The sequence below is a fragment of the Elephas maximus genome, chromosome 2 (genome assembly GCF_024166365.1).
Source record: "Elephas maximus indicus isolate mEleMax1 chromosome 2, mEleMax1 primary haplotype, whole genome shotgun sequence".
NCBI classification, from domain to species: Eukaryota; Metazoa; Chordata; class Mammalia; order Proboscidea; family Elephantidae; genus Elephas; species Elephas maximus.
The window spans coordinates 214,008,618-214,025,972 of record NC_064820.1 but is presented as its reverse complement, the minus strand read 5'-3'; the positions used below and the strand labels follow the sequence as shown (position 1 = coordinate 214,025,972).

The 17,355-nt window shown below is 48.3% G+C and overlaps 1 protein-coding gene across 3 annotated transcripts in view; it reads right to left on the bottom strand.

The window, feature by feature from the left end:
- Positions 1-997: 997 nt before the first annotated feature.
- The window catches only part of SHMT1 (serine hydroxymethyltransferase 1), a 28,738-nt gene continuing 12,380 nt past the window's right edge, over positions 998-17,355 (bottom strand). Inside the window, exons 2-13 of one of the 3 annotated variants that reach the window (XM_049874717.1) lie at positions 15,416-15,530; positions 14,327-14,472; positions 10,739-10,854; positions 10,244-10,404; positions 8,467-8,548; positions 7,780-7,992; positions 6,164-6,280; positions 4,331-4,453; positions 3,530-3,553; positions 2,169-2,285; positions 1,606-1,716; positions 998-1,177 (exon numbers count right to left, since the gene is read on the bottom strand). In XM_049874717.1, coding sequence (XP_049730674.1) covers positions 1,005-1,177; positions 1,606-1,716; positions 2,169-2,285; positions 3,530-3,553; positions 4,331-4,453; positions 6,164-6,280; positions 7,780-7,992; positions 8,467-8,548; positions 10,244-10,404; positions 10,739-10,854; positions 14,327-14,472; positions 15,416-15,511 — 1,479 coding nt within the window. In that variant the 5' untranslated portion in view covers positions 15,512-15,530 and the 3' untranslated portion in view covers positions 998-1,004. Of the gene's footprint in view, positions 1,178-1,605; positions 1,717-2,168; positions 2,286-3,127; positions 3,554-4,330; positions 4,454-6,163; positions 6,281-7,779; positions 7,993-8,466; positions 8,549-10,243; positions 10,405-10,738; positions 10,855-14,326; positions 14,473-15,415; positions 15,531-17,355 lie in introns of those variants that run through there. The other 2 variants (XM_049874718.1, XR_007516211.1) reach the window with 2 other exon arrangements.

The window sequence follows — 17,355 nt, the reverse complement described above, 5'->3', positions numbered from 1 at the left end:
CAAGAGTTCAACCAGAGTAAATGCCAAATAGTATGAGAAGTGTACTTTTTAAGAAAATTAATTTATTTGAGTTCAGATATTTTTGAAATAAAAAAAATTGGTTGTATTTTTAAAGGTACAATTCCTGTAGACATTCTGTGGTTAAAAACTTACTGTGCTTATTAGAAATGGTCATCCAAGTTTTGCACTTCAGCTTTGTGAGAAATAAAGTTTGTTTGGGAAGGTGATGTTTGGTGCCTAATTACAGGAGGGAGCTAGCTCTGGGGCTGCTGACTGCCTCTCAGACCTGTGATTGTGGGGAGGGGCTTTCTGGAGGGGATGGTACTGGGGCACACTGGTGCTCTCCCACCAGCCCCAGGTGTGGAGGGCAAAGGATACCTCAGACACAGCACCCTCTCAGCTGCTGACAGCAGCCCTGCCACCTCTTGGGGGGGTGCCTCGTGTGGCCTGTCTAACTTCGGTTCTGGTTTAAAGCACACAACAGCAGTGTCTGAAGAACTTTCTTTAGGATGGTCAAAATTCAGCTTTCCTTTTGGCACCCCACCAGGTAACAAAACATTAACAGTGGGCAGCTTTTAGAAGCTATTAGCTTTGGGTTTGCTGTCTGCCACAGCAGGTTAGGAGAAAGCCCAGTGACTATCAGAAGGATAAGTACAATTACTGGAGTCTAATAGTTTTGCCCTATACCACTGTCCATCCAAATGAATTAAGGCTAAATGGCTAAACAGTATTTCATTTGTCCAGAGGAATTAGGTGTAGCTGTTTGAGAAAGTAAAAGTTCAGATCGAACGCTTAACCTGTCACAGAGTACTAACAATGGGCTCTAAACACATTTTGATTAGTGAAGACACATGAAGAAGGTTCAAAATGGAACCCCTCCAAGGGCACAAAGAGGCGAACACGGTCCCCAGTAGGGCAGCTCTTCTCTGGCCCTGAGCAAGTGGCTCCTTGGCAGTGCCTGCCCCCCCGGCTCTGTGCTGCTCGGGGGTGGGTAGGCAGCCCCTTCAGAAGTCAGGCAGGCCAGGCAGAGGGAAGAGGGAAGCAAAGTTCTCCACATCCTCCCGGAGAGCCCTGATGGCAGTCTGGTGCTTCTCATCGCCTGCTAGCTTCTCCTTGAATTCCTTCAAGGTAGCCTTGGCACCGATGTCCTTCTGAATCTGCAGTGTCAGCTCTATCCCTGTGTAGCAAGACACAAATGAGCATCTGGCTAGCAGTAGGGTGTGGCTCTGCTGAGGCCACAGGCCACAAAGTGGGAGAAAAGCATGGTTCATGCCCTATGCTAGACTAGGGGGGAAGACAAGGGCCTGAGTCCAAAGCACAATTGTCAAAATGTCCCCCACAGCTGGTGAGTGTAATACACTCAAAGATACTAACATTTACCTCAGCAGGGATTCTTACAGGCACTCTTCCTTGGGCAGACATCAGGAAATGTATAAGCCTCTAAGGATGGCTTGCTGAATGATTTTTGCTGTCTCCTGTACCCAACAAACACTTGGCCTGGAGACAGCAATGTCCCTCAGTGGCTGTTTCTGCACCACCCATGGTCACAATTAGAGCCTTCAGGTACCCAATAAAATGTGGCAAACTCCCAAATTTTATCCTTACCTCTGTGGATAAAGTGGGCTACTTGGTGGAAGTCTTCTTCCAAGAATCCTCGGGATGTCAGTGCTGGGGTCCCCAGTCTTAGTCCACTGGGCCGCAGTGCACTTTTGTCACCTTTGAGATAAATGGGATTCTGTCCCTAACCCACACCCAACTCGCCACTCAGCATTTACAGAGTATGCTTGGGCAAGAGCTGGCTCGAGGGTACTGGCTTGACCTAGCAAGAATAGTACCACTGACCCAAAAACTAGGGGCAGGGCCCAAGGCATCACAGACGGGGGGAGAGAAGTGCGTTTTGGTCCGTCATTTTTAAACAGCAAAGTCATCTCCTGTGACGTGGCCCTTGCTCTGAAAACGAGGCTAACATCTGGCAGGGCCTGGGATGTATCTCCAACTGCTGGGGTGAGGGCTGAGTCTGCAGGAGAGGCTGGAAGACAGCCTGGATTCAGTCCCCATCCAGAATGGTGTATCAGACCCCTCAGATCACCTTATGTCTCCCTGAGGCGAAGTATCTTGGCCCAGAAAAAAGGCAGACAGGTGATGAAAGGAAGGCCAAGGATTCTCACCTGGGCAGGTGTTCTTGTTACAGGCAATAGAACAGGCTTCTAGCACCTTCTCAGCCCTTCCACCATCAGTGCCTTTGGAACGGAGATCCACAAGGATCAAATGGTTGTCAGAACCACCTGAAAACAAAGTTGGACATGCAGAAAATGCAGAAGGCTGACTCTGCCTGGTGAAGAAGTACCTAAGAAGCACGGGCAGGGAGCGATGGAGGCTGCAGCAGATGAGGTGAAGGGAGTGAGCATACCCACCACATGCTCTCCAAGATTTTAATCCCCTGCTAGAAAAAAGGAGGCAGTGGTGATTCAGTGGTAGAATTCTCAGGGAGACCTGGGTTTCATTCCTGGTCAATGTGCAAGCCACCATCCATCTGTTGTGGAGGCTTTGGTGTTGCTATCATGCTGAATGGGTTTCAACGGAGCTTTCAACCTAAGATGGACTAGAAAGAAAGGCCTGGTGATCTACTTCCAAAAATCAGCCAGTGAAAACCCTACAGATTATAATGGTCTGATCTGCAACCAATCATGGAGATGGCACAGGACAAGGCAGCATTTCTTTCAATTGTGCATGGGGTCTCCATGAGTCAGAGGCTGACTCAATAGCGGCTAATAACAGCAGCTAAAGAAAAGATGCCCCAGGAGCTAAGAATTTGAAAGGACACAGTAAAACAAGGTAATCAATCATACAGAGGAAGGATGAAGCTGATGGGTAAAATGTCCACTCTAGTGACACAGAGGACCAGAGGGCCTGACAGTTTGCTCAGCGTCCTTTGTGGTTTGTTTTCTCCTAGACAGATTACAATTGGCCATTTCCTGTGTCTCGGAAATCTGTCAGAGGCCACCTCTGTGCCTGGTCAGGGGAGCATGCAGGTGGTGCAGCAGCCACGCTCGCCTGGCTAGCACTGTCACATACTTCACCCCTCCCCCGGTGAAGTGGACAGATGATGCTACGGAGGCTAAGAGACCTTGGTGGAACTGGTCCACGGTCATGCAGGGGTCCAACCACACTTTGGCCTGTTTTCCAAGCCCCTGGATCTTTCCACTTTGAACTGTTGTTATACCAGGCATCTTGAACAGGTGACAGTGGTGCTCTTGCTTGGCCACTGGGGTGTGTTTCAGGGATGACCAAGATGCAGCTGACTCTAATCAATAGCTTTGCTCTGTAGCCTCGGGGCGCAGAGTGTAAGTCTCAGCTTTGCTGCATAGCTACAGTCAGGGAGCTCAACATTTTTGAGCCTCCGATGCCCATTTGCAAAACAGACCAGTAGTTCACGAGGTTGTCAGGAAGCCTAAATAAGATACTGTGTATTGTCCTTGGCACGGTGCTGGCACTCACAAATGTGGGCTGCTGTTATTGCCACTGTTACCTGCTTTGTTGCACTGGGCCATGTCTGCAGGGAACAAGAAAAAGACAGTGACCAGAGTGAAAGCAGGCCTGGGAGGCCACACAGGTGGGAGACCTTCTCCCCCAAGTCACCACCGGGCTGCCAAGGCTGTTATTGGATGCCTGGGGCCGGAGGGAGTTTGGCTTACATCCTAGTAACTCAAAGTGTGGTCCCCAGACCACCAGCATCAGCATCACCTGGCATCTGGTTAGAAATGCAGAGACTTGGGTCCCCCAACCCAGACCTAGAGAATCAGAACCCGCATTTTAACCAGAGCCCAGGTGACTCGTGTGCACGTCCAAGCTTGCGCAACCGCAACACTGACCTCACCCTCAGGAGGAGACCCTTCCATGGGAAGGTGTGAGGCATTTCTCTATAGAAAGGCACCACAGCCAGGCCTTGTTCCAAATCCCAGCCCTGCCACATACTAGCTGTGTGGCCTTTAGCCTTCTCTCAACCTAAGCCCCTTATGTCATACATAAGCACGTGCCCATCTTTCAGAGCCAGGTAACAAACACCAGCTACCATGACCGTCATCATGGCACATGGAGAAGGTGTCTGGCACTGTGAGAAAGGGGGAGACCGGACAGGAGGCCCTCCAGCCTGAGGGTGTGCTGACTTCTGGGGTGGTCCCAAGCCCTCACCCAGCTACAGTGGCAGAAACCGGTTGACTGCCCCATTGGCCACCCCATACTGGGATAAGTGGGGTGCCAGGCTTAATGCCCCCACAAGGAAGGGCACCTGTGGACCGGCCACATGGCACAACATTGCTTCTGTGCGTACCTGTCACTATGCTGTAGCCCAGCTCCGTTAGGGCCTGGGACAGGGCCTTGCAGTTGGCCACCACCTGGTGCTGATAAGCTATGAACTCCGGAGTCATGGCTTGCTTCAGGGCCACAGCAACCCCTGGGTGGGAGGAGAGAACGTTTCAGAAAACAGGGCAGGATCAACAGGAAAAAATCTGTTTCTATGTGAGCCGCCTTATTTTTCAGTGTCACCAAAGGGAGGTGGATTACATTTGTTTTCTCACAAAATGGTAATTTTTCTAATTCTACAATTACCTGGCTAAATTTCCAGCCCTTTATTGGAGAAGATTCTTTCTGAGGAACTGCCTTTTTTTTTTTTTTTAATGTGCTCTTCTCAATCCCCCATTTTTTAATTTTGTGGTCAAATAGATATAACAACAACAACAAAAAAGTGGCCATTTCAACTATTTTTAAGTGTACAATTCAGTGACATTACTTACATTCACCATTTTGGGCAACTATCACCACTCTGTATTTCCAAAACCTTTTCATCACCCCAAAGAGAAATTCAGTGCTCCTTAGGCAATAACCCCCACCCCCCCCACCCCTAGTAACCACCAATCAACTTTGGTCTCTACACATTAGCTTGTTCTGGATATTTCATTTAAGTGGGATCATATACTATTTGTCCTTTTACGTGTGACTTACTTCACTAAACATAATGCAGTGGCATGTATGAGAACTTCGTTTCTCTTCACGGCTGCGTAATATTCCACTGAATAGACAGACCACATTTTGTTTCTCCCTTCATCAGCTGATGGGCACAGGGGGTGTGTCTACCTCTGGATACCGTGAACAGTGCTGCTGTGAACAATGGTGTAGCGGAACTGCTTGTGAGGTAACTTTTTCCCTAAGCATGGAAGCTTAGTGCTACTAAGATTACCGCAGAAAAAGCTGTTCTTGGACAAAATGAGTGTTACTACTCAGCTGCCCAAAGGCAGATTTTATGCCCGATCATGCAGCTGTCTTAGAGTCCATGGCCCCATTCTACTCTGCACCATTCAAGCCACCTCCAGAATCCTGGGTCAACTGTGAGTGCTGCTCAGGGAGACAGAAAACTGGAGGGTGATGGGAAAGTCAGTGCCTGAGGCCTGGCACAGATGGCCCCACTCTGTGTTCGTGGGCCTGAACACCCTACCCCCAAGGCTGAAGAAATGTGAAAATGCCCCGTGCTCCCAGACTTCTCTCCACCTGCTCACACTTCAAATTCCCTTCTTTGCTGCTTTCCCCAGTTCCCTCTTTTTAAACACTAGTGTTTCCCTAGAGAAAGGTCACACATTTGTCACTGCTCCTCAGATGAATACGTTTCGTCACTTGCTTTCTCCCAAAGAAGATATGGCATAACTCCGAGACAGAGCATTTCCTAACCAATCGCAGTAAGAAAGGAGACTATTTAACGAGACCTCCAGTTGTCAGTGGAGACAGACCTGGGAGTCAGTGATGTGGGAGGAGACACCCATCAGGGGGAAGTGCCTTGTCTGAGAGCCTGCTCCGTTGCAGACGAGCTCTCACATCCCTATCTGCACCTTCTCGTGGTCATGTTCCTTCTACACACTTTAAGGCCCCTGCCCTGACCTTAGCCTTGCCCAATGGTGACCACATGTGAGGAGTGGCTGTCACCTCTCTCTAGTCCCTACCTTCCACCAGTCACAACTATGTCCCTCTTCCCTGTTGGCAGCTCCTGGGTAGAGATATTCCTGCCACACACTTTGAATAGAAGGTGAGACAGAAATTAAGGGGCACAGAATGAGCCGAGGGTATGAGAACCACCAGAAGGCACCATGGCCATCGGCCTGAAGGTGCATTTTACCAGCAATGGCGTGGTTGTGGGGACCTCCCTGGAGGCCCGGGAAGACGGCAGCATTGATGAGCGACTCCAGGTTGTACAGAATCTCTTTGCCAGTCTTGGGGTCCACACTGCGCACTCCTGGGTGAAGAAAAACATCAGAATGGAACCACATGGGCTGTCCCGTGTTCTTCCTTACTTGGACTCAAGCCCAGACTGGTTCCAGCTCCCAAGAGAGCAGAGGTGGGGAGGGGTACACAGCCTCCCTGTGACTGGGAGAACTGGTTCCCAGCGCTGCAGAGCAGAGGGCCCTTCCCTTCCTGACCAGTGTCCTCACACTTGGGAATGAGGTGTTAGGGATGACTCGTAGGAACATTGGTCTCAGCTGGACATCTGTTTGCCCTGACAGCACCTCTTTTTAACAACACACAGCTGTAGTGAGGCTTTAGGAAAGTAAATGGCAAAGTGTCCCTCCCTGAGACTGGAACAGACTATGCCTTGGGTATATCTCCCCAAAAAAGGAGTGTCCAAGACGGTCACCTCCAAGATGATGACTTTGAAGGGGACAACAGTTATCGGGCTAGATAAGGGGAATAAGGTTCCTTTCTGTTAGTAATAATGAGAAACAACAACTACCAGTAACATCTATCTAGTGCTCCTTGTGAGCCAGCAACTGCTCTAAGCATTTTATAGCAGCCGCTGGAAGAGAAAGGGGCTATTATGATATTATTACACTCCCCGTCTGGAGATGAGGAAATGTGGTGGAGAGAGGACACACCACGGCCCTAGAACACTGGCCAAGCAAGGCCCAGGGTGAGTCACCTGGGCAGTCTGGCCCCAAATGGGCTCCACTCATGACACCCACACATAGTGGAAAAGGCAGAATCCTCCCAGGCATGTGGGAAGAGCCACCTGCCTTAGAAATGGGTCATCAGAGGTGTGAAGGCAGCAGGACCCTGAGAAGCAGAAATAGGCAAGTGGAAGAGTCTAGCAATGGGAGCTGCGCAGAGATAAGAGTGATCCGTTACTACAGGGCTTGTTTCTCTTCTGACTCAGGTTCATTCATAAGTTCTCACCACGGGCTGAATGAGGACCTGATTACTAGCTCGGTCTTTCCAGGGTGAGATTCCCCAATTAAGCGGGGCGTCTAGATGTGGGCTATAAATATTCCACAACTGGAAGAGAAATTCCTCACTAAAATTACTAAACTGGAATAATGGTTTTTACATCAGTGCCTTACAGTTTGGTTACTGTGAGTCTTTTTTTGGAGAAACATGCTAGAGCACAGTGAATTCACCAAGATGATGGCTGTATGGCAGGCGGTGCCCATTCAAACACCATTCAAACACCACCTGCCTCTCGTGGCAAAGATTAGCTAAGACAAGGGGCAAGAGTACAGACACACAACGGTGCCAGTTCACTTCCTCTTTTCCTTGGACTCAGTCACACAAGGAACGATAGGAGAGCTGCCGCTCGGGATTCCTCCTCCAGTCCTTTCTGCAAAGCCGCCATTGTTCCTTCCCCAGATAGCTCTTCAAAGGATCCAAGGTCAGAGCTCGTTCCAGTTCCTTAAACCAAATCTAAATCCCCCAGGAGAAACACAAACTACTCCCGTGTGCCCAGACCCTCGGGAAGCAAACCTTTCCTGTAGAAGATCATGCCAGCCCGGCAGCCTCGCAGAGTCTTGTGGGTGGTGGTGGACACCACGTGGCAGTATTCAAAAGGGGAGGGCACCACGCCAGCTGCCACCAGCCCACTGATGTGTGCCATGTCTGCCATGAGATACGCCCCGTTATCATCGGCAATCTTCCTCAGACGGGAGTAGTCCAGGTTTCGGGAGTAGCAGCTGACACCTGGGAGGGGACAGTGACACTGTCACGTCAGAGAAGGCCCTAGCAGCGGGGCCAGGTGAACTGCAGATGAACAGGCGGATACCAGATGTGCAGATTCAAGAGCCTAGCACTGCCCTCTGCTGCCCAAGACCTCTGAGAACAAAAATGGAGAAGTGCTAAAGGCAATGACACTGACCAGCCCTTGAGTGTCACGGTGATCAGGGCGGCTCCCACTAGGTTACCACCCCCAATTAGTTATTCCCCTGGTACTGACATCAGCATGCACACACATTTGTCCTTTCGGCTGTTACTCCACACCTGAATTTCTAAGGTACTTTACATGGGGTGTGGCTCCCGCTGAAAAAAACAATACTTAGACCAAGAAACACTGCTACCCAGGGCAGAAACGACAATAAGCTACAGGGTGGGAAGCTACAGGTCAAAGGCACATGGGATCTGCTGACAACTAAGGCTGCCTTCAGCCCAGCGAGTCACCTGCAATGATCAGCTTTGGGTGGAAAAGGCGGGCATTCTGCTCCAGCTGGTCATAGTTGATATATCCAGTGTCGGGGTTCACCTGTGGGAGGCAAGACGGTGGCTCAGCCTTCTCCCTCTGGCCACCCTGTGCCCACTCTTCTTGAACTTGAGCCAGCTGTCAAGGTTACAATGGCTTCTTCCGAGTCCTCGGGTGGTGCCAACAGTTAACATGCTTGGCTGCTAAACAGAAGGCTCGAGGTTTGAGCCCACCCAGAGATGCCTCAGAAGAAAGGTCCGGTGACCTAGTTCTGAAAAAGCAGCCCGTGAAAACCCTATGGAGCACAGCTCTACTCTGACACACGTGGCTCACCGTGAGTTGGGCTGGACTAGACAGCTGGTTACTATGGCTACATGGTCCAAAGCCCATCTTCAAGATGAGTTTTGGCCAATTATGATATCTGGAACTGAAACACCTAGCCCTTCAATGAGAAGAAATGAACTATCACTTGCACACCAAAGAGCACACGCACCCTTACAAGAACTGAGACAGAGGCTAAGTAAAAATCAAATGATCAACAGACTGCAACAGACATCTGAAAGTGGAAACCAGCACCCATCAGTCAACAATACTGTGTCCGCTATTCACCAGACTGAGAGGCTCTGGTGCCTTCTGTTCATGGCGGGAAAGACAGCACACCCCAGGAACGGCACGTCTGACAATGAACAATGCAGGCAGCAGGCTTCTGACGTGATGCAGTTACCTTGTGCACTGCCTGGGTGCCGAATACGCACGAACCTCTTCTCTGCCGTCCTTAAACCTGCATGGAGAAACCACCATGCCTCCCAGGAGCCCTCAAATTCTATCATGCATTTTTAAATCGTGTTGTTTCTATGGACAGGGCCCCAGGCAGCCCTGGGCACTGGTTTTGACAGTTGTTGTTTGTTACAGTTAATTCTGACTCATGGCAACCCCACGTGTCACAGCAGAGCTCCACAGGGTTGTTAAGGCTGTGGTCTTGCAGAAGCCGATCTCCAGGCCTGTCTCTCAAGATGCTTCTGGGTGAGTTCAAACTACCAACCTTTTGGCTAGTGGTTGAGAGCTTAACTGTTTGCACCACCCAGAAAATGGTTACATACTGGGTGTACTGTTGATATGGGTTATAGCTGGCAGAGGGTAGGTCTGGGCAGTGAGGGCAGCCACAGAGTGCAGGAGCCTGGGCTGTGACTGCTATTGCTACCACCCAGAGGCAGTGGACGTGGAGAGGTGGGCCGTGTCGCCCTGCTCTAACCTCTCTGGCTGCAGGGGCTCCCCTAACTGGCTGTGGAGGGCTGTGGCTGATGCCCAGGATGCTGGTATTGGTGCTAGGGCCAGGGACGCTGCTGTCCAGCAGCTGCTGGCCTGCTGTGATTCTGAGCAGGGCTGTAGCTGGCTAAGGGTGGCATCTGCTGTGGAGATAGCTGTTTCACCGGTGCGAGGTCGGGTGCAGATCTGGCTGTAGTTGACTTGGTGGTTGTAACTTTTATCCTGGTTGCTGCTGTCCCAGTAATTCTGAGAAGCTGCCATCCCCACTACAGATGAAACCTCCTTGGTGGTTGCCTCAAGGCAGTCCCTCTGCCTCTGGACCACAGCTTCCCTTCACTAAGTCCCAAGAGATCTCCCTATTCAGGGCAAGAAAAGGAGAAACAGGAGCCGTGGAGACTTCCTGTATTGCCACACGAACCAAACTTCATTCCTGCAGATGCAGCCCAACATGGGGGTCTCCTGAGGAAGCACACCAGAGACGCATGCACTAACCTTATAAGGCATGGATTCAAAAAAGATGGATGTGGCCGAGATCTTCTTCTTGTCAGTCATGAACCCGTGGGTCAGGTGGCCCCCGTCGGGCAGGTCCAGGCCCATGATGCGCCCGTGGGGCTCCACCAGGGCAGTGTACACCGCAAAGTTGGCAGGGGAGCCTGCAACGGGTGGGCCAGAGCAGACACGGTTATTTCTACTCCGGAGGCACCGTGCAGCTCCCAGGGGCTTGGGGAGAACAGGCCCAGCCTCCCACACAGATTCCTGAGGAGGGGTTCCACGAGCCCCCAGAGGGTCCCCTGCCCCATCCGCATGAGGATAAGGGTATGTGTGTGGGGAGTGGGGAACATTTGGGAGAAAGAGTACTGCCAGGGGAGGGGGCAGTGCAGCTGAAAGACCATGAGCCAGGAAGGAAGATGTGCCCACCCAGCACAGGGTCGACTTATTTTTTACTTTTGCTTTTGGCCAGTTCTCTCAGGGAATGTCAGCCCTTACCTGAGTAGGGCTGGACATTGACCCCCCAGCACTGGGGGTCCAGGTTGTAAGCCTGCAGCGCCCGTTTCTGGCACAGAAGCTCCAGCTCATCAATGAACTCCGTCCCGCCATAGTACCTGTGGGGGAGGGCAGGAGACTCAGACCTGCTTGGCTGACTTCCAGTCCCAGCAGAGATGGTACACGTGCAGAGGCAGAGGGGCCCTGCACCAGCCCCATTCCTCTCACTGGGGCCTCTGGGACCTCGAGTAGAAGACCACACCAGCTGTGCCGCCGAGCAAGCACCTCCTCATCTGTAAGAGTGGGTACCCACTAATTGTACACTTTAATGGCGAATGTATGGTATGTGCATTGTACCCCAATAAAGCTGTTATAAAATAGTAAAAACCCCAAATCCAGAAGTTTGGGTCCTAGATTTGTATTAGGGAAAGTCATTAATGCTAGATCACTGCTGCTTCCAAATACTAAGAATACCAAGAATATTCGAAGGGATGATTTCACATTTTTAAAAAAATGATAACGTAAATAGACTTTTTCCATTTTTAAGAGCCCTTTAAAGTGAATAAATGATTGAACTACCTACACTTCTATTTAGTTTTTTTTTAATTGTGGTAAAATATATATAACGGAATTTGCCATTTTAATCACTATTAAGTGTACAGTTCAGTGACATTAACCACATTCATCATGTTGGCAACTGTCACCATTTTCTATTTCCAAAACTTTGTCATTATCCCCAACAGAAACTATGTACTTAGTGGGCAGTAATTCCCCGGCCCCGCCTTCCCCCAGCCTGCAGGAACCACTAATAAACTTTGGTCTCTCTGCATTTGCCTATTCTAGATACTTCCTATAAGCGAGATCATACAATATTCATCCTTTTGTGTCTGGCTTATTTCACTCAGCATCATGTTTCCAAAGTTCATCTGTGTTGTTGCATGTCTCAGAATTTCATTCCTTATCATTGCTGAATTCCAGTGTATGTATATCCCACATTTTGTTTATCTATCCTCTGCTGATTACATGTGGGTTGTTTCCACCCTGTGAATAGTGCTGCTGTGAACATAGGTGTACAAGTATCTGTCTGAGTCCTTGCTTTCATTCTATTTAGTTTTTAGTGACAATTATTTTTGGTTCAGTTAAGTAATTAATAAATTCATAAAATGAGCCTTAAAAAGGGGGAGACGTCACTAGATGACCTGAGGGCCCCTCTCAGCCTCACATTCTATGGTTCCAGGCAACAGAAGGTGAGCTGCCACAGGCTGCAGGAGAGCAGCCACACCCAGGACAGCAGACTTGCAGACTGCCGGGGGTGTATGGGGACAGAGGGGAGGGAGGGAGACACAAGACCAGACCCCGATGCTCCTTCCCGGCTCGCCTCTCTGCACTGAGCAGTCTCAGCAACAGGGGACTGTGCAGAGCGCTGACGCTTCACAGTCACAGATGCAGTCAGCCCCTGGTTCTGCTACTCACAGACTTGGCACAGCTTCCTTGGCCTATTTCTTTATTTTTAAGAGGGGATGACAATGCTGACTTCAAAGTAAGGCCGTGATGTGAAAATAGGGGATGTGCACAATCACGCTCAGCTCAATGCTTAGAACTCAGCACTTCGTTCATCAATTTAAGATGTCCTCAATTATAAAATGACCATTATTTTATTAATCACTGAGGAAGCCAAGAGCATTGTCAATTATCAATTAAATGATAACCTGCCATCAGCTGGCGCCCCTGCGTGGCACAGAGGGTTAACGTGCTTGGCTGCTAACCACACGGCTGGCAGTATGAAACCACCCAGAGGCACCCGCGAACAAACTCCTGGCGATCTGCTTCTAAAAGGTTCACGGTCATGAAAACCTTCTGGAGCGCAGTTCTATTTTGTAATACTTGAGATTGCCATGAGTTGGAATCGACTGACTACGGCAACTGGTTTGGTGGTGTTTTTTTTTTTTTTGGTTGCCAGCAATTTTAAAATGGATTCCAATTTCACAGATGGTAAAATGGGAAAAAGCAAGGCATTGGACTGATGCAAGTTGGCAATACTGAAAAAAGTTAGAGCAGCTCCCCGGTGCTAAGCCTCTGAGCTCGTATGGAAATTTCATTCTGGCAAGGGATTAAGAAGCCTGACCCTGGCCAGGGATGTAAATCATGTTCTCCAAATTAACTTCGCTTGCAGTAAGGTGGCTACCCCTCCCCCCACCCCATTTGAGCACTTACAGAGGAGGAGAAACACTACCAATGATTAAAGAATACACTCAAATCTCAAAAGAAAACATGCGGCAATTTTAACACCTTACTGGGCCCACAAATCACCTACCTCACCTCTTTACAGACATATTCACTGGGCCAGGGCAAAAATCCCAGGAACTGTCCAAGTCTTTTCTACAAAACAGACTAGATATGCTGGAACCTCAGGCAGTTTGGGATTTGGTGTGAGAACATCTGGATTCAAACCCCGGTTCTGCTAGCAGCGTGAGCCCTGTGTGGTCCCTGTGCTGTGCAGCCTCGGGACGCCACTTCATCTGGTGTGCCTCAGCTTCCCCAGACTGAAGACATGGGAGACAGCGCCAGCTGCCTGGCAGCCTTGCTGTGAGGGTCTGAAGCCATCTGTTGTGGAAACATCTGGTCAGCTCTTCAAGGGACAATGCACAAGTTGTTCACAGTGCTGCTGCGCTCAGCTGCCATTGAGTCAGCCCCTCAGCTCATGCCCATCCCATGCACGACCAAACAAAATGCTGCCCCAGATGGGACCACTGTGATCCAGAGGGTTTTCGCTGGCTGATTTTAGATCACCAGGCCTTTCTTCCTAGTCTGTCTCGGTCTGGAAGCTCCACTGAAACCTGGTCAGCACGACAGCAACACACAAGCCGCCACTGACAGACGGCTGGTGGCTGCGCATGAGGTGCGCTGGCCGGAATGGAATTGGGTCACCTGTGCGGAAGGTGAGAATTCTACCCTGAACCACACAGTTCACTGAAGGAGAAAGACAATTCCTTCCCCTTGATTCTCAGCCCCTGTATAGAGTGCTTCACAGGTGTCTCAGAACAAAACGGCAGTTTATACTCCAAGTAAGATCGTTCCTTCTGTGTCCTGGTGACAAAAATAAATGTGCCAAAACCATATTTCATGCTCTGTATTTTTTTTGGCTTGATGACTGTAAAAGGCAAAAATGAATACAACTTATCATGGTTCTCAGGGCAAAAGAGTTAACTAAAAATCACTATTGAATTCACACAACCCAACATTCATCGTGCAGAGATGCTTTCCACTACTAGAGATCACCTTTCTTTTCCTGGCCGTTCCTGACAGCAGTTCAGTTACTCGAGTAGCAACAACCACCCTCCACGGTATGACTCCAGGGTCCGGACCTTTTCAACATAGAGGCTAGACAAAGGCCCAGCAGCTCAGCACTCCGGGTAGCCTGGCCTATCACTCTAGAAAGCCCTAAAGGGATGGAGAACCTGAGCATTTATATTTGATCCAAGAATATCAGAGGAATCCCACACTGGCATAATAAAAAGAGTTACGCTAGCGAGCGGGAGTGGAGTAGAAAGCAGCATATCTGAGAAACCAAGTCCGGACACACACACATACCTCTGGCCTGGGTACCCCTCAGAGTATTTGTTATTTAAGCAAGAGCCCAGGGCCTCCAGAACAGCTCGGCTGGCGAAATTCTCTGAGGCAATCAGCTCCAATCCAACCCTCTGCCGGTTACTCTCCTTCTTAATGATGTTGTAAACCTTGTGAGGATAAAACAGACACTCAACATTTGAGTTTTTAGTTTAAAATTTTGTTCTGATCAAAGCCACAACTTCCTAAAGAGACATTACTATAGATTCATATTTTGCCCTCAGAAGCTAACCATAACCCAAATAACCAAATTAAGACGACTTCTTTAACACTTAAGGAATAGCATAAATCTTCTGAAAAATTTTACCAACAGGGAAAGAACTAATAGAAGACACTGAATCAAAGCAAACGAAATGACTTGAGAGAAAATTATCTTTAAAATAAGTTTCCTGCCGAATTCTACACCACCCTGTCATTTTTATCCCTATGTGTCATCAAGTTTCTGCCTTCTTGAGCCTTATTCCTTCTTCTTGCCCCTTCCTTAAAATAAAACATGCCTAGGCAAACACATAGAGACAGAAGGTGCTGGCGGCTGCCAGGGCTGGAAGGGCAAAGGAAACGGACTGCTGATGGGCTCAGAGTTTCCTTCTGGGGTGATGAGAAATGTTCTACAATTGATTGTGGTGATGGTTGCTGAAAACCATCCAAATGTGCATTTTAAATGGTAGACTTGCATGGAATGTGAGCTATATCTCAACAAAGCTGTTAAAAAAATAAATAAGCAAAAGATGCTTCCAGGCGTCTAGATATACCCTCTCTGACCTGTAAAAAAAAAAAAAAAATTAGGAAAGGGTCAAATTGCAGTGATCTCTCCCCTCCTTCCCTCCCCATTCCTTCACAAGCACTGACTGGCATGGGGCCCTGCAGGCTGTAGGACCTCACAGATGTTTAAATTCTGCTCTTCAACAACATGGAGCCATGTCGTCAGCCTCTGCCCCGAAACCTGGCACTCTTATAATAATTACAAGCTGTCCCTCATAAAGTTAATTCGTGATTAGAACCAGAGATGTAAACAAAAGGCTCTAATTTAAAGACACGTGTTAGGACTCCCACCTCGATGTCATTGTCTCTCAGGGGCTCTGCCAGCATCTTAGTGTGCGAGGCCCAGAGGTCGGCATCCTGGTGAACACCACTGATGGGAGTCGCCATGACACTGGTCTGAAGTTGTCTGAAAATAAAAAAACATGTAGTTTTCAACATTAAATATAGCCAAAGTTCACCTCAACCTACCGGTTTTCCCAAGTTGCTAAATTACCAGCCCATTTTGCAATATTGCCCTGGAAATACTTGGTAAACAGGAGTGTGTTCTATTGCAAAACCATTCTGTGTAATGCTGGGCTCCTCCTCGCTGAATGGCTGTAGTAATGAGAACTAACCCTCATCTCTCCAAGCCCTGTTCACCCCTCACAACCCTCCTCCCGGTGAGGCCATCTCAGTGTGAGGGCTACCCCCTTTTCTCAACAGCTCACCTTACCCCTGATCAAAGGGACTTGCCAACACTGCATTTATAACTAAACGTTTCATGGTCACATCTTACCTCCCCAATTAAACTTAAGCTCCTTGAAGGCAGGGACTGAATGCTAGATTTTTAAAAATCTCCCAGAGTACCCATCACAACTAGACATGTAGTAATATGTGCCAAATGACTAAACAAAGGAATTGGGGGCTTACAGCAATTCCACAGGTCAGGAATAGGCGGGTTCCCACAAAGTGTTAAAAATTCAGTACTTAGCAACTTTTCAAGATACTTTTCTAGGCTGATAACACAAGTTAATGATGAACAGGGTACAGGCAATATGATCACCACCAGTAATACTTCATAAATTATAATTTAAGAAAACATTCATCTTAGTCTTGGCACATTTCTCCAGGCTTGGGGAAAGTATACTGCAGAGTTTTGCTCTAAGAAAGGCCTCTACTAGCCAAACCAAACCCATTGCTGTCGAGTCATTTCTGACTCATAGCGACCCTCTATGACAGAGTAGAACTACCCTATAGGGTTTCCAAGGAGCTGCTCGTGGATTCGAACTGCCAACCTTTTGGTTAACAGCCAAGCTCTTAACCACTGTGCCACCAGTACTGGAGTTTTGCTCTATGAAAGGCCTCTACTAGGCACTATGTATAAGTTATCTCACTTTACTTGCAACACTTTAAGTGTCCCCCCTCATTTTTTTCCTCTTTAAAAAGCTTTATAGAGACATACTCCACATACCATAAAATTCACTCATTCAAGGGTACAATTAAGGAGTTTTTAGTACATTCAGAGATTTGTGCCATGTCCACCACAATCTAATTTTAGAAACCATCACCCCAAAGAGAAACCCTATACCCACAAGTAGTCACTCAACATCTGTATCCCCCAGCCCTAGACAACCACTAACCTGCTTCTTAATAGATCTATCTGGACATTTCATATCGAAAGAGTCGTATAACATGGGGTCCTCTGTGATAGGCTTCTCTCATTTAGCATTATGTTTTCTAAGTTCACCCACGTTGTAGTAGGTATCAACGCGTCATTACTTTTTATAATTTATCTTTGTTGTCGTCACTGAGAATATATACAGCAAAACAGACACCGATTCAACAGTTTCTACAGGTACAGTTCCGTGATGTTGATTATACTCTTCAAGTTGTAAATTCTTACCTTTTCTGAGTTGTTGCCGCCCACGCTGACATAAACTCACTGCCCCTTAAGGTTTCTATCTAATCTTTCCAGTTGCTGTTGTCAATATGATCCCACGTAGACAGATCTGAAAAGGGCACAATGCTCAAGGCATTCTTTACAGCTAACCTAAACTATTTCTTTTTGTTTGGTTGGTTGGTTGGTTTTAAGAAGACTTCAGGGGTTGTTTTTGGTTTAAGGTTTAAAGATTAATTCAGGGCAATAGTTTCAGGGGTTCATCCAGCCTCCATGGCTCCAGAAAGTCTGGAGTCCATGAAAATTTGAAAGTCGGTTTTACATTTTCCCCCTTTTGATCATGATTCTGCTATAG